This window comes from Chaetura pelagica, unplaced genomic scaffold (genome assembly GCF_000747805.2).
Source record: "Chaetura pelagica isolate M959 unplaced genomic scaffold, ChaPel_1.0 scaffold364, whole genome shotgun sequence".
NCBI classification, from domain to species: Eukaryota; Metazoa; Chordata; class Aves; order Apodiformes; family Apodidae; genus Chaetura; species Chaetura pelagica.
Window position 1 is genome coordinate 3044944 of NW_009953089.1, and position 23447 is coordinate 3068390.

Below are 23447 nucleotides of genomic sequence, written 5' to 3' on the forward strand. Positions count from 1 at the left end.
TGCTATCAGACTGAAATAAGGGAACATTTCCATTTCATGACTGCTTTTAAAACTCTGTCTTATTTTGCTTCATCCTTTGTGAAGGCCTTAATGAGAAAGTGCTGCAGGTTGTTGGTGTGTATCCACCTGCTTCTGCTGTTACTTGGTCTGCTGCTGATTATTTGTACAAGCTGCACATAATGCTAACAGGACTGCATTCTTCTTTAAACTGTCATTTCTTTCAAATACTTGCTGTAAAAGAAGTTAGGCCTCCAACATTATTCCAGGCATATTATTCAGAAGAATAGTTCCTGGAGTAGTGTTAAGAGCTCACTGGATGGCTGCTGACTGAGCAGCTGATGCCATATCAGTCAGACAGAAGCAGGAATACACTTGCAAGTCATTACAGAAACCAGAGGTTAATTCTCTGGTAATACAACCCTTCAGTATGCAGAACTATAAACTGTAAATACAGTCCTCTTTAAAAGCAATAATAGACCTAGTGGAAATAAAATCCTACTCAAGCTCTCATGCCTTTCAGCCTTCCAAGTGCACTAGAGCATAGCTGAACAGAAATAACAACTACCTCCACCAGCAGTATAAACAGAATGAGCACTGCTGAGATTAGATATCCAGCAGCATTCTTCACAAAAAGCAGGCAGCAAGCAGAAGTGCACCACATCATTGAAAATCATCTGTTTATAGAATCACCTACCGAGGCAAAATTTTCAGCTGTTCCATTCACAAGCCCAGCAGAAGCAACCTATGTGGTACTTACACTTTCTAAATCACACTTTGCTTCTCTTGTCTGGGAAATGTCTTTGGCTCCAATGAAAAAGCATCAGCAGCTACTTGATTTCAACTTTGGCATCTGTGAGCTTTTTCCTGTGGCCAGTGATGCCAATGGAAAAGCCCCTGACTTCTGCAGGGTCCAGGAGGAAGCCATTTGGAACAAACTTTTTTAAGATTAAGGCTCTCCAGCTCTCTTCAAACTCTGAACCAGTAAGAAAACACTGCAGAACTGAAACTAGGGGGAAAAAATGCCATCTGCTCTAGGGGAGTTTTGCTGATAAATCAGGCTTGTTGAAATAAAAAACAAACAAACAAAAACTGAAAGATGCAAAATGATACAAAGGAGAAAGTAAGTAATTAAAGGCTTCAAACAGTGCAGTTGAGGTCAAACATCAAAACAAGAGATGGATGATTTACCTAGTTCACTGTCCAGTTCCTCCGTGTGTACCCCTTCTTCTCCAAGGGAAGAGCAGGAAATGAGACAGAAAAAATTAAAAGAAAATTTCAGATACCAGCACCAAGCAAGAAATTCCCTACAGCAAACAGCAGAACCAGCACTAGTTTTCTACAGCCCGAGCCCAAGCTTTCCATTTATCACCCTTTAGTGATCAGAATATTGATGGATCTGATGTAGATAATGAAACAACTGGTCCTTGCAGTCCCAAAAATCTGTATTGATTGGCTACCTTCCGTGCCACAGTTTGATATGGCAAAGTAATACTTTTGTGGTGTTCTCACTGTAGAGAAGCTTCTTCTCCCTCAGATCTGTGTGATCTGACCTTTGCAATCCATCTGCAGGCACATGGATCTATCAGCAGGCCAGACCTGAATGCCAATGAAGAAATCTGAGAGGAAAACCTTGCAGCTAAAGAAGAGCTAATGCTGCTAGGTTTTCAAGAAAGTACCTGGATTTATGTGCATACAAGGTCCAATTGACTTCACTGTAATGACTCAGATGATTTAAGACAGACATGAAGCCTGGTCTGACTGGAGGCACAGCCCCCCACTGAAGTCCAGATGCACTTGGTGAGGTATATACAGGAACACCCCAGTTTTAGAGGGGCACCTGGGACAAAGATCACATAATTTTTCCAAGACACAAAGCCATCAATATTCCCTGTTGCTCCATTTATCATTACCTGCTCCATATTCATAAGTTAACAGTGACACAGATGATTAAAGTATTGCTTAGCCTATAAATAAAAATAATGCAGCCTGAAAATGAAGGATGATGACAAAACCAGAACAAAGATGGTCAAAACAATCTTAGACTTCAAGTATAAGCCACACAGATGAATGAAAGAAGCAAACAGAAGATGGAGGGCCACAGCATTGCTTTAGGAAATTTGGACACCTAAAAAAAATCTATTCCACCACCTGCTTGCAGTATCTTCTACCAAACCAGCTGTTTAGGACCATTAGTGTGAAATGTGATGGCAATTTCCTTTGGGAGCCTCAACAAGTGGAAACGACCAAACACTTGGTAGCAACATGTATCCTGACAAAAAAAAACCAAGCACGAGGCAACTGCACCCAAACAAATCAAAGCACCATCTAACATTTAGTAAAGCCACAAACAGGATGGGATCAAGCCTGGAAACTCACGTGTGCACACACAACAACAAACAAAACAGAGAAGTCCCACTGACTTCAGTGGAAACACACCCAACAGTGACCCTGGCAAAAAACATCCAGCTTCTGGGATGCAGTAAAAATAACCTGCTCTTCTTTCTGCTCACATTGTTGTCAGAAATATATTTGTTCTTATGTGCAAAGCAAGAGCAGAGCAGCCAGGCCAAACAGTGCAGTGCCCTGCTGTGCCTGCAAAGCAGTTGGTTTAACTACTGAATGGTAAAAATTGTCATTAATGAGACACTTAGTGAATGAAGGGGCATGGGGGAAGATGAAATTAGCTGATTTTAAGGGTCTGATAAACAAAAATGCCACTACTCTGCAAGATTATGAACTGAAATAAAAACACACCAGCTGTATGTTTCTAATCCAGATAAACGAAATAATTCCAGTGTTTGTTTTATAGTTGCTAAGAAAGACAAGAGAAAGACTTTCCCTTCCGCCAGGGGAACTGTTTAACAGAGGAGCTCAGCCCCCTGCTGCTGGCTCATCCTACTGGCTGCTTCTTGTCCGGTGCAGGACATGCCAACCCCCAGTGGCACTTGCTGCTTGTTGGCATCACCAGGGCTATGGATGTAGTGGGAGACTTGCTGGTAGAGAAAGCCAGGACAGAAGTTGTGCTGCAAGGAGAACTACCCTCTGAAAGGGAAAAGCTTATGCCAAATACTTAGCAACCTCCTCTTTAAATTGCCAGTGATGCTTAACTGCAAGGAGCAGGGAGCTTTGTCTTCACCTGTTATTATTTCATTTTGTTCCTTCTGGGCTGGGGTACCCTGCACTGTGCCCTGGGAACTTGCTGACCTGCTTCATCACAGCAGCCAAGGCTGCACAGGCAAATTCTCACATCCTGCAAAACTCACACGTGAATGAAGCAGAAGTTGAAAAACCACTTGTGCAGAAACAGTACCAGCAGTTCTGGAGGCCAGGTTTGAACCTACTAGTAAAAAAGGATTTAGCTGGATTCTTTTCCAAAAGAAAATAACAATTCCCACTGAGCTGAGTCACACCAGCAGGAGGTTAATCATATTATGACAACTAATTTTCCAAGGACAGCACCAACACTGACAAAGCAAACTCTTTCACTTTTAAGATATGTCTACCATGATAGCATCATGCTAACCAAAGCATTAGAACACTGTCACCTTTCCTGGTCAGTAGATGAAAAATTCCACACACGTTTTCCCAAACATTAAAGTTATTTTCACCATGATCCCCTTTTCCCTCCAGCACCTCCAATAGGATGCAAGGTAAAAAAAAGCCTCCTTGAACAGTCCTGCATTTGGCTGCTCTAAATTGGACAGTGGCTTGCATTTCCAACATCTCAAGGAATACAAAATGAGATCAGTGCAAATTTTCAGTGGCAATATTCTACACTTTCAAATGGAATTTGTTTCCAGAAATCACAACGCTAAGTGGGCTGTCAGATTTTAACAGGAAAGTGAAGCAATTGAGTTATTTCTGCTCAAACAAAGAAATAACAATATAACTCTTTCAATTCCTGTGGTTAAAGCATCACACAATGGAGCAGGCAGAGACTCAGTCGCTTTCCTCCTACACAGTAATCCAAGGAGCAAACATGTTAGAAAGCTTTGAGTCTTGTTCAGCATCAGTGGCTACTCAAATGTCTTTGAAGAAACAGAGGCCTTTTACTTCCAGCACCTCTGATTTTTATTAAATCATCTGCCATCTCAATGGCTATCTTACATACACAGACAGTGATTTTACAACATCACAGGTATTGCCTTGATGCACTTACACTTTGGTTTGGTTGGTTGTTTTTCAAGTATTTCTGAACATAGGTTATTGGAAAGGGGAAAAGGAAAGGAAGAAAGCCATCTAGAAATGGACCAAATACATTCCTCATTCACTGTGTTCTCTTACCATCATCTTCACATTCTTCTAGAGGCTTCTGCTGTTTGTTCAGGCACCGTGGATCAAGCCAAGATGTTGTTTTTGTGTTATGGCTGGAAACCAAAAATGGAAATATTACCTTTGTTAATAAAGCACAGCTGAAGTATCAGTGAAAAGTAGATATCCTCTTTACTATTCAAGAGACCTGAAGGCATACTTTTGCTTCAGAAGAAATTACATTACAATTTGAAGTTTTGCAAACCAGGCTACCAAATCACAAAGATCTTGGCATCGAAAACACAAAGGTGAAAAGTGAAAATATACAAATCAGCATTCCTGAGTGGAAGGATGCATGTGAAACCTGCAATATTATAATATTAATTTCCAAACTTTTCTCTTCAGTTGTTTGTTTCTTAATTCCAAGAGCTGTCTCTAAGTTATTTGCCTCCTGATGAAAAGACAGAACTTTCCCTTCTTCTCTAAATCCTGCAGTCACCTTTGCTCCTACAAAAGACCTTTGACATTTGTCTAGCTTTGACCCAACCTTTAGGCAAAACCAGAATTTCTAATGAAAACTCTTAATTGCACAAAAAAAATGCTCTGTCAAGGCCTTTGATGGAAGCTGAACAGATTTGCTTTCCACTCTTCCTTCCTACAAGTCCCCTGAGAGTATCGCGAGGCCAGTCCTGGTGGTGAAGGCTGCAGAGTAAACAGGCTTAAAATCCATTTTCTAGCCATTTTCTCCCATCATTTCATTTGCAGACGAAGACAATCTTGTAACATAATGTGCTTCTACAACCTGGTGCCATCTTAAACCTGCAAAGACAGCCCTCCAGTCCCTGAGGTGTCACCTACCCAGCTTAGCCTTTAACACGGCTTAACAGTTTTAAGTTCCAACACTGTAGTAATGCTATTTACTTCTCCTTCAAGGGCTCAGAGAGGGTTACAAACTTAACCTTCCCAGTCTCATGAAGTGGGAAATGCTGTAATGAGGACTATGATGTCTGAGGAACTAAGAACTGACCAGCAAATGTGTATTTTATTGCAGGAAGAGGGAACTGCCCTGCTTCTAGGATCTGAGTGTGCAAATACAAAGCCCTTGTTTTACACATCCTGCTATCCAAGCCCTCCCAAGGCAGGATAAGCAAACGCATTTAGTCCCTCTGTTATGCTTTAGAGTAATTAATCACCAACTAGAAAACTGAATGGCAGACATTTAGCAAGTCAGGCAAATTAACAGCAATAAAGCAGAGCAGATCTGCCAACTAAGAAAGTCTGTCGTCTAGCAGGAAAAGAGGGTGGTGGGAGGAGAGCAACGAGGTATTTGCATAGTTCTTGCAACTTTGTCTCACTCACCAAAGGCTCACAACAGTGTGGTTTGCTGAGGCACGGAAAATTCAGCTAACCACCTTTCAGATCATACACTCAGAGGGACAGAACTGTGTGAGACCTGTAACACGCACGGATCTAAACGTACGGTAATGAGGGCCTCGGGTACCTGGGGTAATGAAAATCCCAATTAAAGCACCAGAGAAACATGCCTCAAGAGCCAAATGGCTTCAGCTACAAGGGTTATCTGACATGCAGCTCTGGCCCCACTGGACCTGTGCTGGTTCTGTGTAAGCAGCTCAGAAGTTCCCAGACTGCTCCCTTCAGCACCCTGCCTCAATAACCCAAAGTGCACGCGATGACAGTACAGGATCTGAGCCAGCCTGGGGTCCACACAGCTCATTAGCTTGCTCTTTTATTTGCTACAAATCAAAGTAAATTGTTTCTAGGCTCAGGGTGTCCTTAGGATTGATAGAACTGCAGTCATTCAGTGCTGCATCCACACCAACACGTTCTCACACAAAATCACCCCTTATGTGCGTGCAGCCTCAACTGGCCAACCTGCAGGGCAGGGAGGGAAGCAGCTGCTGTGCTACCAGCCCTGCCTGTCAGACAGCCCTGTGAGCAAGCTACATATTCCCAGCACATTCAGGATTCGCCTGCAAAAGGTCTAATATATTATTTAAGGTGCTCCAGTCCTACACTGCTAAGAGCACACAAGTGTACAGAGAATACAGCAGTGATGGGGATGGGTTTTGGGAAATCGGTGGCAGCAGCAGAACCCCCTGCTGAAGCACCTCTAAGGATGGACAGGAGGGGCCCAGGTGGGGACAAAAATAGGGTGATTGGGCAGCATTTAGTGCTCATCTATCCTCCTCCAAGGAAGAAAATGGCAGGCTGGATTGCTCAGGCTGTGTTATATACATTAAAGCCAGAAAGTATGTCAAAGAATGAGGCCCCCTGAGGAGATGATGAGGGGCAGAAAACTGTGTTGGGGATAACAAACACATTTCAGTTTCATCAGACATGCAGCTGATGAGAATTTGCATTGTGCCTTCTAGACTTTGGCTTACACTAGGGGGTTGGTGAAGCCTCTCCAGGTAATTGAGAGTGCCCTGGAAAATGGTCTTTTTCCAGCAGCCCTCTCCCAGCTGGTAAAGAGCTGCTGCAGAGCTCTCAGTCCTCCCAGCACCTCAGATCTCCTGGCACTCTTCTCTGATGTGTTCCCCTGACATTGCAGCCAAGGGAAAACCTGCTCTAATGAACCTTGCCTTGGCCCTGTCCAAAAGTTCCCTCTCCTCAGGACAGAGCAGGACTGGTGCCCCAGCTGTCCCAATCAACTATAAATTCTCCTGAGTAGCAGAAGGGGCACTAGCAGAGGAGGTTCTTCTGTACAAACTGGCCACTGGCTTCCAGGGCACAGGCAGAGGATCTCAGCTCCCAAGACTGCATTAAACAAACCATCAAATCCAAAATCAATTCTTCACCCCTTCCTCTACTTGGACAACTAAAGGCTTGAATTTCAAAAGCTAATTGAATTTTAATGCCTAGCTAAACTCTGTGCAAGAAATCTCTTCCACTAATAGGTCCCATTTTATAAGTTACTCCTATCTCAATAAATCTAGACAAGTATAATTAGAGACTATTATTTATGGCATCAAAAAATCAATATCATCATAAAACTGCTGACAGCACTCAGCTCTTAGGTAAAGTCTGCAGAGCATGAGGTACTTCTTGCTTTTCCAGACTTACTGTGCCTGCCCTGCACTGAGCTCTGCCTTCTGCAAACCCACTGGAGCATGTTAACACGTTTGGCCCATTTGCTCTGATGAGAGCACAACACACAAAGTCCATTCCCTGGCTCTGCTGCTGCCTGAGCCCATGGAATTCTCCCTCCTGCATTATGCACAGAGGCAGGCTCCAGAAATGAAGCCTCAGCCCTTTCAATTAGGAGCTTTCCTTCCACCCGTGAAAAGAACTGGCTCATGTTTTATAAGTGTCCATTGGTTTTGTAAGTACCTTCATAAAATGAGCCATTCCCCCTGCCTTTGAACTCAGGAGTAATTTGGATGTTAATCCAATCAAGAAATGCAAAAGCCTTTTGGAAGCAGCAAAGAACTTCCAGCTCTGCCACGTAGCTCTGCACACACTCAATATTTAATGCACACACCCAATGCATCCGTGAGGGTTCAACTTCTGCCCAGAGAGGCAAGGGGAGAGAGAGAATTAGAACAACAACAAATGTGCTTTACTCTATAAAATAGACTTCTCCATTCTCAGTGTAGGCCATCTCCCAGTTTTCCGGCAGAGGACCTAGGTTGTCCTCAGCAGAAGGAGGTAGGTATTGAGGGAGGCTCTGAGATGGTTCCGTGGTGGGAAGGTTGGTGTGGCTCTCAAGCACGGACGGCGGGGCTGTCTCTCTTACGATATGTGAGTTGTGCTCCTCTTGGTCACCAGACTCTGCTGTAGAATCAAGAAACACAAATTCAATTGAAAATCAGTTTCCTCCTCCCCTTCGCTTCTCCCGCGTTTCCTCCTCACAGTTTTTCCTCTCCTCGCTTTTCAATCTGCGAGACACAGCAACAGCTGAGCTGAGGGCAGAGACTCTGCCAGTCTTTTTGCCGGCAGGAATGAGCTTGCTCTGCCCACCCACCCCCTGCCAGCCAGGCCCTGGCCAGCACGAATCAGGAGCTGTGATCAGCTCCTGGGTTTGCTCTCTTAGGCCCTGCTGAGGCACCAAAGTCTTCCAAGCTGTCTGAGGCCAGGGCTCACTAATGGAGATGAGTTCAATGGGCTTCTGAGCAGGCTTACAGGTTCACTCCCACGGTGCCAATTGTGGGAAAAGGATTAGGAGAATAAAATCTCCTGAATGATCAAAAGGGGAGGTTTTCACAAAGGCAGAAGGAAGTCAGAAGCTCAAAGCCAACAAGCTAATGGGGAACATCTTTACTGCAGTGCGTTTCTTTCAATTCAAACATGAAAATGGGTGCCAGCACTACACTTTGTGTCCACATGTTGCTGCTCACTGATGCCTGTTCTAGCTGTCTGAGGAGGTTTATTCCACAGCTCATCACTACATCTTTCCAGTCAAAGTCACTCAGGAATATTTTATGATGCATTCCTTCTCTGTCTATGGAAGTATTTGTGATGCTTATACCCATACATGTTTGAGCTGCATCCATGACACACTACTGCTCATTCCCTCCACTCCTAACCACAGTAAATGCTTTCCACAAACCAGGGCTGTGCCCCAAACTCCTTCACAGAGAGATTTCAGCAACAACAGACAAATTCTAATATTACTCCTGTGTCTACCAAAAGGATTTTCTCTCTTTGGTTCTTGAAGGTGTTGAAAATTGATGGCAGTACTTTCAAAACACCTGAAACCACCAGTTTGCAGTACAGATGACAGGCAGCACACCAAGCAAAAGACAAAGAGATCAGTGTCACACTCTGCCAAGACTCCAAGTAGTGAAACCTGAAAGAGCTTCACAGCCAAGACCTCACCTCTGCTCTCCAGACTGGGGAACACTCACATCCTCAACTCACAGCCACAGCCTTGGCTTTTTTAGGGGCCATTAACTGCAGCTCCTGCTACTCTGTATGCTGCTTTTAGGAAAAGACAAGATACTGAAAATTAGAAACTGAGAGAAGAGGGAAGAAAAAGATTCAGACTACACCAGCACCCTCAGCTGCCTGCTTTCTAGCCTTCCTGGCATTTGATATTTTTAGGTAGAAGCTGACAAGATAAAAAAGCATGAATGAGTCATCGCCAGCTCAAGACTGCGAGTGTAAACATGCCAAAGTCTGGAAAACACAAGTCACCAAGAGGTCTTCTCAGGAAGCAGGAGCATTTTAATATGGCTAGCACACTTACACATGAAACAAGCATAAGGAAAGAACTCTTCTCTTGATTCTGTGCCCATCTCATGGAGGCAAGGGGCCAGGGTGTGATAACGTTGTGACAAATAAGATGCATCTTCCAGTATTTCAACTTGTGAAGGAAAAATAGGAAGAGAAATGATGCTCAAGTGAGGTCAGGGACACCAAACTGAGACAGGCAGCAAGGAGGTCAAACAGCATCTCCCACCAGCCTTCCACCAAAATGAGATCCTGTGACAAGGGCTGAGGTTGCTGCCCTGTCACAATATGTAAGAAACTACACCCAGTGCAAAACTTTGTAACAGAACTGGGGAGCAGTGGCAGAAACTCCAGCCTGGGAGGGATCAGGCCAGGCAGGAGTGACTCAGATTGAAAATATGTAACAGGTAACAGCCAACCAGAGCACAACAAGCCATAGGACACTTTGGCTTGGAGAGGATCAAAACTAAATACAAGCCTAAATCCTTTTAAAGCTCAATACATCTTTTAGAGCCAGAACTCTGGCAGATAGGAAATGGCATGACAGCTCCTAAGACTCATCCAGACTGGGAAGGAAAATTGTTGTGGTGGTAGGAAGTGACCAGAGGATAAAGAACCCAGTGCCAGTGAAGGAGAGAGCATCCACAGCAAGCTGCTGTGAAAGCCTTGAAGGTGTGGATAATGCTGCTTGCTAAGTACCTACTTCCAAGGAGTTAGGAAGATTAATTCAGTGCTTGAAACTGGGCTGAGGAAGAAATGCCCTAAGCATTAGCAAATACTGGGATTGCAAACATGGGGAAAAGCTCTTGCCCCTCAGAGCTTCACAAACTTCCAGTTCATTTCTGTAGAAATTCAACTGATCTCCAATAGTATTTTGCTCTGGATCTGCCTGCACAGCACTTGACTTTAGGTTGTAAAAGCTTTCTGTAATCTTTCAGCTAATGATGGATCGAAGCCACAGTGGGATTGGGATCTCTGTTGAGCAGGACACAAGACCTTCACAAAAATGAAGAGCTTGGCACCCATGCTTCAGACCTCATTCCTGCAGCAAGCAGCTCTTGGTTGGCTGGAAGGTACCTTGGAGAAGAAGACCTAGTAATTGTATGGGATGGGTATCTCTAGAGGCAAGGAAGAGGAAAAGACAATAACATACTTTGGAAGGAGCAATCATTCATTTCAAATGTGTTCAGATTGAGCTATTTCACAGTGTTTATAATGACTGAACAGTCACTGTAGCTCAGCTCTTCCTTCACCCTTCTGCAGCTAATGGATTTGAACTTTTCCACAGCTTCTTCTCATCAAGCTCAATCCCACCTGGCCTTTTTAGAAGAGACAACTGTGCGTGTGATGGTCCACACACAGACACCTGGCACCCCAGTGTTGCTGCCCAGCTCTGTCTGGGATCTACAGCTTTGCAAGAAACCCACTCAAACCAAAAACCCAACCCCTCCATAAATTTTCCCCATCGTATCAGAACTGACGGACGGTGATATTGTCGTTTTACCTGTGAAGCTACTGCTCATTTCAGGTACATCATCCTCTTCCTCATTCTCTGGGTGCACTATGCCAGCATTTTGCATATCATTGTAGGACTTGGTTCTCTTTGGAGTCGACTGCTTGGAGCCAGACTGCAGGTTTTGCAAAGCATCGGGGGAATTCACTTTCCCACTGAGGGGCTGGCTGGGAGGCTTGGGTGTTCCATAATAGTTACCTAGGCAATAGAAACACATTTGCATCATCAAAAGAGAGCACTTTATAGCAGCAAGTTGTCTATTTTCTTTCCTGTTCCATCAAAATCTGTATCTCTCCCCATGAGTGAGTAAGTAAGTAAATAAACTAACACAAGCCATTCCCATTTGGGGGAATATTTCACCTCTAGAGCAGACATGGAAATACTTCCTGCCTTTTAAGTTATTCTTGTCGAACCTAAAAGGAGAAGCAATGGTTGCATTGTTTAGGTGCACTGAGCATACAAGGGCTAAAACAAAAGGCAGTCGTGGTGAACAGCAAAACTTCAGCTCATTTCATCTGAATTTCAATTAGTAGCCCTTTTATATGTGTGCACCCACACAATGCTGTGGCAGATCTGGAGTGCACCCTGCAGAAAATAAAACATTCATGACTGCTATCACCCTGAGAAGTGATGAAAGGCTCCATGGCCTGCTTTAAGACACAGGTTCTTTTAGGGTGGATGTTGCATTTAAAAAGCAAAAACTGTTCTCTCCCTAAAAGACAACTTTTATGAAGGAGAGGAAAGGAAAGGTGCACAATACTGCTTTCTCCAAAGAACAAACAGTAGTGGGTTAACTTGGGTAGAAGTGAGTAATCAGACCTTAAAATAAAACTGGAAGGAATGAAGATGCACCCACAGTTGTGCAAACACACAGCTCTTGATGTGCAAAGTGACTGGGAGGCTTCACTGTCATTTTAAGTGACCATGGAAGAAACACAGAATAAGCACAAGTTCATTGATGCCAGAACCCCATGGAGGTCTTTCACGGTTCCTGATTCACTTCAACTCAGGCACCACAGTAGTGTTTGATTTGCCCTGGGATGGTCCACAGGAACCTCAGGTCTGGAAGCTCTTCCCACAGCACTGGGCATGATAAGAATTCAGACAAATCACAAGATGCATTTTTTACTTTTTACACTTCTCATCTGTGACACACAACAGTTTTACCTAAAATTCCCCAATTTTTCCCTTTTCAGGAATTATTATTAATTTTTACTGACACTTTTAGATTCCAAGTATAGACTTCAAAATTCTCCCTGTACTCCCTGGCATGACAAAACGAAAGGATGCCCTCCTGCATAACTTCAACTGTGGCAGCAGCACAAAATTCTCTAAAATATACATGCACATTTGATTATATTCTTCATCTATCTCCACAGGCCACATATAACCTGAAAGCACTATTTATTATTTTTTTTTCAGTATGTAATTACATTACATATTTAATATCCATTCCCCAGAAGCTGTACCCTTAATCACTTGTTACACTAGATGGAAACCACACACCAAGGGCAGATTGTGCAAAGGCACTTAAAAACCTCATCTGTGCTAAAAAAAAAGTGTGGTGTTTTTTTAATTTTTATACATCTGCATGTCTATTTTTGTTGCAGAAGCCAACAGCATCATTCATATGCTGAGCTATGACATGGAGTTTCAAGTTAGCCAAGCAGCTCTGCATGGACCTGCTGCTGGATGCAGCAGTTCCACTCATCCAACACATTCCTCCTGCTCAAGCATCACACACTTGAGGTTCAGAATGACACATCCTTATTCCAGTTTGGAAGCACCAGTTGTTTAGCTCAAGTCCTCTTTAGCTGACTGAATTGTTTTGCTCAATTTGGCAGGTCAGTCCCTTACAAGCCCCAGGCTGGGTGTCTTGTCAGCTTTGGGGTAAGAGAACAGGCATAAAGCATCACCCAGCACTTCCAGATCTCAACAGGTGAATCTGGAAGGTCTCCAGACACATCCAGAGCAAGGGAGACCAGGAATCACCCCGGCTCAGGCTGGCAGAGTCAATCTGGGAAGACCACTTTGGACACACATGGCTATCTTTCCCCTCACTGCCTTCCAAGAGGAGAAGACTTTCTTCCAGAGCCAAGGCTGGAGAAGTCAGAAGAACTCCCACCTTCATGCTTTTACAGCCAGAGTACTAAGACAGCAACATGTGCAGGTTTGTCTTAACAAGGTGTGTTCAAGCCTGTATACAACGTCGTGGGTTCAGCTCCATAGGAGCAGCAACACTCTGCAATGCTTTCATCTTCTGCTCATCATCTCAGAAGCTTAAAAGTACACTGATGCATCATTTATAGGGAGAAGGAAAACCCTTCTTCTGGAAAGAGCCTCTAATGGGGGCTGGAAGCTCCTCCAGCAGGTTGCAGGCTCTGCTAGAGAAATTATTCTTATGCTCTATATACTGCAGGACTATTTTATATTAAAAGAGGAGGAATGGGGGAGAGAGAGAGTGAGAAGCAAAAATGCAAAGGTAGGTGGGCAGGAAAAGGATAATCAGCCCTGCTCCCATCCTACCCTCTCTGGCATTTCTCCTGAAGAATGCTGCTACTTTGTGGGGGTTGCTTTGGGTTTTTGGGGGGTTTGTTTTGAGTTTTTTTCTCCAGACAAAATGTGTGTTTTCCAAAGCTGTTAACTGCTAAGCAGAGAGAGCCACGTGTGGGCTGTATACGTGAGAACAGCTTTTATTTGTGGCACTGCACATCACTGTTTTGTGTGAGGTTTATTTCAGGCCTGCTGCAAAGGGTTACATCTTTTTGTGATGGATGTGACAAAGTGGATGAAGTGGATATATAGGTGCTGCAAGTGTGAGCTGCTTCTCCTCAACAAGAACCTAGCCCAGATGTTACCATCCCTCCACCAATTACAGAGAAATACACGATTCTGTCTGAGTTTTGTTCCTTTTCAGTTCCTCTAGCAACGAGCAAGGCTGGACTTCAAACAGTCCTTGGAGAGCTGTTCCACAGCAGAAAAACAGGCTTCTCTAAAGTATTTCAGACATGGTTGCACCAAAATCATTAGTGACTTTTCAAACCAGCCGTGGTTGTTGGACTGTTTTTCTGCAACACATGGTGTTTAGAGGAGCCCTGCAAGTTCATGAACACATACAAAGGGAAAATCTGAATCTGTGCATGTGGTTTCTTTTTCAGAATATGGGAAATGAAGGTCCTGAGGCTGAACTTTTCTTTTTTCTCCACAAGAGGCAGATTTGGTTTGAGTCAATGTTCAATAAATTAAAAAATCGTAGCTCTTCCTTCAGATTCACCCAAGGACACAGAGGTTTGGCAAACAACCCAACTCAGCATGATGAACAGCAAAAGGAAGCTCCAACCCAGCTTCCAGGTGGAATGGAGATTAAGGGGAAAAGGAAATACTCCCTTTTCCTCGTGTTTGATGGGTGCAGTCAGACCTAATTCTCTTCTCTGAACAGTTATTTTTGAAGACATGGCACGTGGGCCTGGGTGTGGGGGCAGACACACCATTAGAAAGGGACTGGCATTTAAAATTATCATCAAAATCCATGTTTAATCCTAGAAATCTAAAAGAGAAAATATTTACCCTGTGACTCAGAAATCCAAACGTGCACCATTAACAAGTGACAGTGAAGAGCCCAGCAAGAGATTTTAAAACACTCAGACTCGACATTATTTGTTTAAATTAAATCTGTCAATGTTTATGTCAAAACATACATTTAAAAATATGCTTTAACAGTGTTTTGTGAGCCACTTGTAAGCCTAAAGAAGGGGCTAACTCCATAGCCAGTGTAATTTGTACTGAATATCCAATCAGCTCTAATTATTAACAGCATGTTACATGTGCATACACAAGCATCTGTCATCCCAGAGGATCCCAAACCATTTTCTAAAGTCAGCACAGTAGTTATGACAGGACTCCCCGGGGAGCTCAGCTCCTCCAACAGCTCAGGTGATGCTCTGCAAAACTTCTGAAGACCATGTCCCTAACGTGATGTCTCAAAGCTGGAAAAGAGCAACCTGTCTCCCAGCAAAGGAGATTTCTGGATGAAGACAGTGGGAAAACCTCTACTTTTCTGTGGAAAAGCCAGTTCTGAGGCAGCCAACGTCACAGAAACAGCACTGTCCCATGTCTGAGTCCTGTGGGAACCAGGCTCCCAAGCTTTACCCTCTTCTCAATCCCATTTGGATCCTGCTTACAGCAACCAAATTAATAGCTAATAACAATGCATTCACTTAGCAGATCTTGTACCATTAAATTGTTACCACCTTTCACTAACCCTTATTTAATTTAGCCCTTTGGTGCTCAAAGCTTGTTTAACCACAGCTGAAGTCCAATGGCAGCTTTGACACTCAAAACCACGACTTCACCCACGTGCTCTAAAGCAGCACTCGAGAGAGTGCATAAAAATAACAATAGTAATGAAAAAACACCCACCAGAATAACCTCTTGGAATGAGTTGCTTTCTTTTCATCTCCTTATCTCTAACTGTCAGCAGCTTCCACATTTTAGCATCACGCGCAGTAATTAGACTTTGGTAACAGCTAATCACAACAATGAGACAAGTTCTCATCATCATAACACTTCTTCCTCTGCCAATTCAAGCAGTGATCATTGTCGATGGAAGGAAACTACAGCAGCCTCTACCCTGTCCCACAGCTTATGAATTTAAACAGTTTCATTGTCAGCCAAGAGAACTCTCTCTTCACATTTTAGAAACCTAGTGGTAAAGGAAAACTTTTCTTATATTTCAAAATAAAACCATTTCAATTTTTCAATGCTCCCTCGATTGGGCAGTAAATTCACAGCCACACTCACAGGTTTTTGATGTGATCTGGAGTTTGAAATCTAAATCACAAAAATACACCAATCAGCCAACTTTAAGTAAAATAAGCCCAAATCTAATTTAAAAAAACAACAAACAACAACACCTTTTGTCTATCACCATTCACTTTGAGTTGAAAGGATTCCATCCTTCCAAGATGCTGCTCCTGGAATGGATAGAAATGCACAGCAACTCAGACACAATCTAAAAGCGTCTAAAGTGGAAGGGATAGGACAGGAGGTGTTTCATCTTGCAGAGAGGGAAGATGAGAGAACAGAGGTAAGGACAGGGCAGCAGAGCTGACATGGAGAGGTGGAAGAAGGCAGAGGAGCTGTGTGCAAGGTGTTGGCTTTGTTGTAGCTCTTCTTCTTTTTTGGGGAGGAGAATTTGTCTTGCTCTTCTGGTGTGAAGAGATTTAGGCCTGGAAGTGCATCTGTCCCTCAGGGAACTACTGAGCAGAGTTCTCGAAGCTCTGAATTTACTGACTCCTACTGAGAGGCATAATTTTGCAATTATAAAAAAGAGCCAAGAAACTCAAAAGCCTCTGTGTAGCACAGAGGACCCTGTGCCCACAAAAAGTGCATCTGATCTTCAAAGCCACCACTCGCTGTTAATAAGGACTCCATTAACAGCTCATGTTTTTAAAAAGCAGTTCATAGTTTGTTGCATAGCTGCAAATGGGTGTTTGGGGTAAGAAACTTGAAGATAAGCAGCAAAATTAAGCAAGGCCTTGCCACAAAAAGACTTTAAATTCAATTATGAACATAACTCTTTTCTTTTTCGAGCTGTGGCCCCTTCTACTCTGCAAAACAATTGACCCTTAACTTGAGCAGAGGAGCCTCAGCTCAGCTCATCCAGCAAGAGTGCTGGTGTCTGATTAGCACAGGATGAATTGATTCCTGCTAGGGTGGTTTTGTCTGTGCTCTCCCCAGATCTCATCCTGCTACAGCTTTCTATGTTGGGAGGCCAGATCTGGCTGCTGTCAGTGGGACTCACCTACCTGCAACTGCACATTGATTAGCAATTGCCTTGAGGAAATTCTAGAGTATCCAGGCAACCAAGAGGCAGCCACAGATACAGCATCTGGGTTGGAAGCAAAACAGAGGCAAGGAAAGAGATCTCTGAGAAATTAACCCACAATACATGCACATCCAATTTCCCTGCAATCTTATATTCTTGGACAATTTTTGCAGCTATTCTTGGTAAGGTTCCCTGAAAGATGAGGGTGGGTTTCTTTTTCAAACTACTGCAAAGGTTACAATACACACATTTCAATTTATGTCTGAAATGTACCATATCCTCCAATTGGTGTCCTCACAGGCAATGACAGCACAGCAGAAAGTCACCTACAGGTCACATCAGTCTCATTTATTCAGATTTTTCCTGTGTTTAGATATCACTAGGTACTGCCACTTGCTATATCTGACACTCATGTACGAGCACATTTTATGCATGGAAAATTTCAAACAAGCCAAAACAAAGCAAAGAAACTTGAAGTAACACATAAGCAGCAAGATCTCAGCAGCATGGGGCAGGAGATGGCTGTGGAAGCTGAGGGTGTTTCCTGAGACCTGTTGTATTAAAGTAACTGTTACATTCACAAGCAAATAGATTAGAAAAAAAATCACAGGGAACAAAAATAAGCGCTTGCTTGTGCATGGTGCACAGAGAGAACACAGGAGAAGCAGGTGGAACACACCCTACCCAATCAAAGGCTGTAGGAATAAAGAAAATAATAGAATCATAGAACTATTCAGGTTGGAAAAGCCCCTTGGGATCACCAAGTCCAACCATCATCCCTACCCTACAAAGTTCTCCCCTAAACCAGATCCACCAACACCACATCCAAATGACCCTTCAACACAGCCAGGGATGGTGACACCCACCTGGGCAGCCTGTTCCAGGGTCTAACCACTCTTTCTGTGAAACATTTTTCCTAATGTCCAGTCTAAACCTGCCCTGGTGCAGCTTGAAGCCCTTCCCTCTTGTCCTGTCACTAATGACCTGTGAGAAGAGACCAGCACCAACCTCTCTACAATGACCTTCCAGGTGATTGTAGAGACTGATGAGGTCTCCCCTCAGCCTCCTCTTCCTCAAACTAAACATTCCCAGCTCCCTCAAGTGTTCTTCATAAGATTTATTCTCTAGGCCCTTCACCAGCTTCGTTGCCTCCTCTGTCCTTGCCATGTTAAGCCACTGCAATCTGCAACTCTTCTTCTTGCAAATAATTAAATATGTGTATGTATATATATATATACACACATACACACACACACTCCCACCATGAGGATGTGTCCCATCAGCACCTCTTTGGGAAAGGGGGTTATGTGCATCATGCTCCTGGGTGGGCTCTGTGGCAGCAGGGAAAGGCCACAGCTCCTGGAGAGGCTGGGCTGCAGCCTGGAGCAGAAGGGCTGCCAGCTGCCAAGGGGGCAGGATAACATCAGCCAGGAGCAGCCAGTCCAGAGACAGTCCTGAGCACATTCAGTACCAGGAAGGAATGCCAAGATGTGCCCGGCTGCCATCTATCAACAAGCTGCTCTGAACAGCCTTCAAGGCTATGGGTAGAGAGTAAATCACTCCTTAAAATAACCTGAAATCTAACTCAGGAAAAGAACAACCGACTCACCATAACCTTTTTTTGCCAGAGAGGGAACAACCTCTTCCCTCAAGGTTTGTGTTTTAAGATGCATCACGGAATAGTGAAAAGCAGGACAAAAAGCTAATGAACAATTTCAGACAGAGCTCCCATTGGGAAACTTACAGAAGGTGCCCAAGGAGAAGCCAATCAGGAACTCCACAGGAAATTCAAAACCACTCTAAAACCCTGTCAGATAGCTGAATATTTGCTTTTACAGAGTTATTCAGCTACCATTGTAGCTGCTTGTGGAATGAAACATTGTTATCAAATGACACTTCATTGTAGCACCTTAACACTGGTTGGCAGTCCTGATCCTGCACAAGAACTTTTTTTTTAACTAGTGGTTTAAAAAACAACAATAATAATAATAAAAAAGCAAAGTGTAAAAGTTAAGAGATAGAACAGGAACCTTTCTGTAGTGCCCAGATGTTAACAAGTGGATATTGGACATGATGCATTTTAATGGTGCTAAAGGAGCCATTATGATTTACTGAGTCAATTTGTAGCATGGAGACATTAATAAGGGGATGTTCTCTTAAGCAGAAGATGTTGTCCCATTGCATGGGCATCCCCAGCATCTGCCACCTTTGCTCACCCAATCTTCCTGCCATGTTTTGCAGGCCACAGCCACAGCCCTCACTCCAAGGTTGCACCAAGCTGGGGAGATGCACAGGCTGTGAAGACACTAGAAGAGCAGCAAAGAAAACCCAGCCATTTTGCTAAAGCAGCTGGGGGAGCAGGGCTGCTGCAGGGAAACCCAAGGAGAGCTAGCACAGAAGATAAATTAGGCTAAAGGCATCTTGATTTGAAGCATGTTGCTGAATACACCTCTCTGCTTCAGCTGAAATTCTAACTGCACTATTAAGGTAATTTATTGCACTCATTAAGTACCACAATCGTAGACCCTGTCTACAGTAGCTAGTTTTATACACTTTAAAAATGTTAGCAAGTCACCCCATTACATCTTAGTCATGAGACTGATGCAGATTACTTATTACTTCTCTTGGCAATCACATAACACTTGTCCTGAGAATGAAAGATGATGCCTTGACAATAATACTCTATAATGCAATAACCTTTCACATGTTATAAAGTGCAGCACTTTTTCTTTTGAGGTTCACTAAGTGCTGGGCAGGCATTCATGAGCACAGCCCTGCCAGACCCCAGTGACACAGCCATCCCCATTCAAAATTCAGCCACCACCCTGATGTCCCTGTGTGTCCCTACACAGAGCCCATCTCCACTGCTGCATTCAGCACAGCCCACTGAATCACCACTGCTTCCACCCTTTCCCTCCTATTTGTAACAGGAGGTAACTGCAGGCACAGGATATCTGCTGAAATATTCATGAAGAGAGAAGTTAAGTGTTTTAATATTCTCCAGGCCAGTAACCTGAAGCACAGAGCAGTCACCTGATTTGCCCAAGGCCACTCAGCAGCTAAAGAAGAAACAGAAATAAAATCCAGACATGGTGGTTCTGTTCAAAACAGTCCTCCCTTGGGGTCCCTTTGAGAGCCCTCAATTCAAATGCAGAAGTAATTGCTAAATAATTAGTAACTTACACAATTACACCCATGCATTCATCAGTATTTCATGCCCTGAAGGACCAGTCCATAAATGTCTGAGGTAACAATTATCATGGTTTCATATCCACCAAAAGGCCTAGAAGATGTGCAGTCTAAAAAAGACTTTTTCTTCCTAAGGAGGATTGTCAGTGGGACTGGGCTGAGTTGATTGCAGCTTCACCAGCACACACATGGTGCAGAAAGCACCAATACTGGTGCAGCATCACAGCTTTGGGCAGATCTTCCATGATTTCAGCTCCTGGATTCAGGGGAACAATATGTAGCTTTTATTAGGAGAGAGGTTTCAAGGCTTTATGGTTAATATGGTTAATAATCAGCATGTTTCAACTGGAACTGAAAACCTCAGGAATGAAGGCTTGCAAATGCCCCCTTTCCTACCTGAAGAGATTTTTGGAGCATGTTGGGTGCAGAACACACTAGGAAGGTGACAGGTGACCAGAAAAGCCATGCCTGCTCTGCATTCACCAGGATGTGAATCAAAACCTGTCCAGAGGAACCTATTTGCAGCACACCAGAAGAAACAGCAATGCCACTGTGCAGCCCAGTAGGCAGGCAACACCTTTTTTGTCCAATTCATCTTTGCAGTCACAACAGTTTCAAAATGCTGCCTTTTCTTTCAAAACCTGATGTACTCTCCAACTCTTCTATGGTTCCCAACTGTTCTCTTCTTGTTGTGCTTGATTGTTTCTAAATCAATAATATCCTTAACAGCATCAAAGTCCTGTGTGTTACTCCTCTTCTGACAGCTCCCTGTTTGCTAATCTTTCTCCCCAGAAGTTCTCTTCAGTAACTGTAACTAAACAAATGCTCATGTTGCACCACCTCTCCCAAGGTTTTTCCCAACAACACTGCTGGTATCTGAGTGGCTTCGTCCCTTCAAGAGGCAAACAAATGTCATCCAGTAATGCCAAAACTTTTACCTGGAAAGTCTGGGTCAGGAATACAGAAATATCTCTCCCACCACCACACCCAGACACTTGGAAATTAAGGGCCAGGAGGGACCTTGGGACCACTCTAATCCCAAACCATCACATCCTGCTCAACCCACACGAGCTCGCGGCTGCCAAGTACATTAAAACTTCTCCATTCATCATCACTACTCTCAATTTCATAGCATTCCCCTTCCTTCAACTCTAAATTATCTAATTACACTGTAATAAAAAGCAACCCTATCTTTGCAATTGTTTGATTCCCACTCAGTACAATAGGTAGCATTATTAATAATAAAAGCCATGCATTAAAGTATTATTTTATTGTTCCCCAGTGAAAAAGAGAAGACCCTTTTGTTGGGTCCCATCACTCTGGTTTATAAGAAGCCATCACTGGCAGGGTCAAAAATACAATCAACTTCATCATAGTGTTCCATTAAAAAAAACCAACAACCAAAACCACAAGAAAACAAAATTAAAGAAGTAAACAGCAAAATACAGCATAAAACTAAGGATAATTAAAATAATATTAAAGGATAAAGTTAGGCAGTAAGAAAGACTTGGACATCTGAAATCTAACTGACTTTGTGGTCTAGGCTTTTTGGTGGATTGGGCTTTTTTTTTACAGATAAAATTGCAGGTGATAAAAGCCCTGACCCTGAATCACACACCTTCCAAGATCTAATCAAGACCAACACTGTCTTGATCGATACAGTTGTAAAATAAGATTTAAAAAAAAACAGTACAACAAAGCCCTTCAAGAAATCTCAGAAGGCAGCAAAATAATTTCTTGAAGCTGTAAGTGAAAAATGAACTTGATTTATTTCACATTACAATCAAATAGTCATGTGTCTCGATGCATACGTGCCCACATGCATCATCATTATTTGCTTTATTCTCATTGATTTGTCCCTCCCTGGGCCAGCTCTCCAGAACCACTAAGCACCAGTGTCACCAATGCCAACGGGGAAAGAGGCTTCTCAGCACTTCTGACAAATTGTTCCCTTAAAGTTCAGACACTTCTATCACCCACAGAAATGAAACACACAACAGGCTTCTGAGACATCAACCTCATCTTCAGCGACTCCAAAGAGCAACCCACGGAATCTAAACAGTGTTGCTGCTGCTGCATTTAATCACATAAGCAATGAAACCACCGTGTTATAACTGTCCCAGATGGGTACAGCAGTTCCTGAAAACTAATTCCCAGCATGTCCCTAGAGCCAGCTGACAGCCAGTCACCCATTTTGTCTTTCCAAATGGAAAGGTCACCAGAACAAATACGATCAGGAAGTAATAGTGAGGCAGTTTGGCTGATCTATTTTGAGCACCATGACAAAGAAAACTAATTTAGTGTTATAATTAGAAACATGCAGAGGAAAAAGCTCATTTTGGAGAAGTGCTGCTACTGGAACGTTAGCATTGGTGCTGAGGAAGCTAATCAGTTCAGAGAGGTGGAAGAGTGAAACCAAACTATACATTTAGCATCTTCATGAAAACCAGGTTTGACGCTGCATTTGTCTGTAGTTAGTAATAAGGGCAAGGTTTAGAGGTGACCTTACAAGGGAGTTTTTAAAGTAGACTAAATACATAGTGTTTCAGGGCTTTTCTTTTTAGACCTTGAAATCCAAAACCACAATCTTTTTTTGTTCATGCTTGGTGACTGTTTTTCAAAGGCAATCACAGAATATTAGGGGTTGGAAGGGACCTCTGAAGATTATTGAGTCCAACCCCCCCTGCCAGAGCAGGACCAAGGAAAAACAAGGGCAGATCACTCAGAAAGGCATCCAAACAGGTCTTGAAAGTCTCCAGAGAAGGAGACTCCACAACCTCTCTGGGAGCCTGTCCCAGTGCTCTGTAACTCTGTTCCTCTGTATAACTATCAGCTACTTGTGTGCTGTTCATAATTTTAAAAGTATTTCATATTTCTTGGCTAAAATAATAAGATATTTTGCAAGATACAGCAAGACCTATTTACCTTCTTGCAAATGGAAACATGACATGAAAATGCTGATTTTTTTCCCTTCATGGGCCAAAGAACTTTCAACTCTGTAAGATATTTCTTTTTATTGTCTTCTCAAGAGATATATTTAAGCATGAATAGAATTCTGTGATCCTAGGTATATTTAAACATTCTCTAGGGGGAAAAAAATACAGAGGGGGAAAAAAAACATACCCCAAAAGGAGTTTTCAATTTATAGGAGATATAGATTACAGGTTTAGTTACACAAATCCTATTGTGTACCTACATATGGCCAATTTGCCTTGCATTTTCTTGGAAGTCAAAGCTTTCTTTTTCCTGCTCTCACCCTAGTGACTTTTCAGTGGCCTTTGGCTGCCTCAGTACTGTTGTTTGTAAAGCTGTGCTGTAAAAAGGATCAACACAATGTCCCAAGTTTGAAGCAATTATCCAAGAATAAAGAGGAAATAAAAAAAGCCAAAAGCAGTGCATCAAAGGGCTGCAGAGTGAGACACAACTGGGTGATGAAGGATGTGTGCTGAGGGAAGACAGAGAAGATGAAGGGAA

At 43.2% G+C, this 23447-nt stretch overlaps 1 protein-coding gene across 1 annotated transcript in view; it reads right to left on the reverse strand.

Moving 5' to 3' along the window:
• Positions 1 to 23447, reverse strand: part of MAGI1 (membrane associated guanylate kinase, WW and PDZ domain containing 1) — a 301318-nt gene that overhangs the window by 66034 nt on the left and 211837 nt on the right. The window contains 4 exon segments of the mRNA XM_009997017.1: positions 1189 to 1224; positions 4285 to 4367; positions 7836 to 8046; positions 10949 to 11155. Coding sequence (XP_009995319.1) covers positions 1189 to 1224; positions 4285 to 4367; positions 7836 to 8046; positions 10949 to 11155 — 537 coding nt within the window.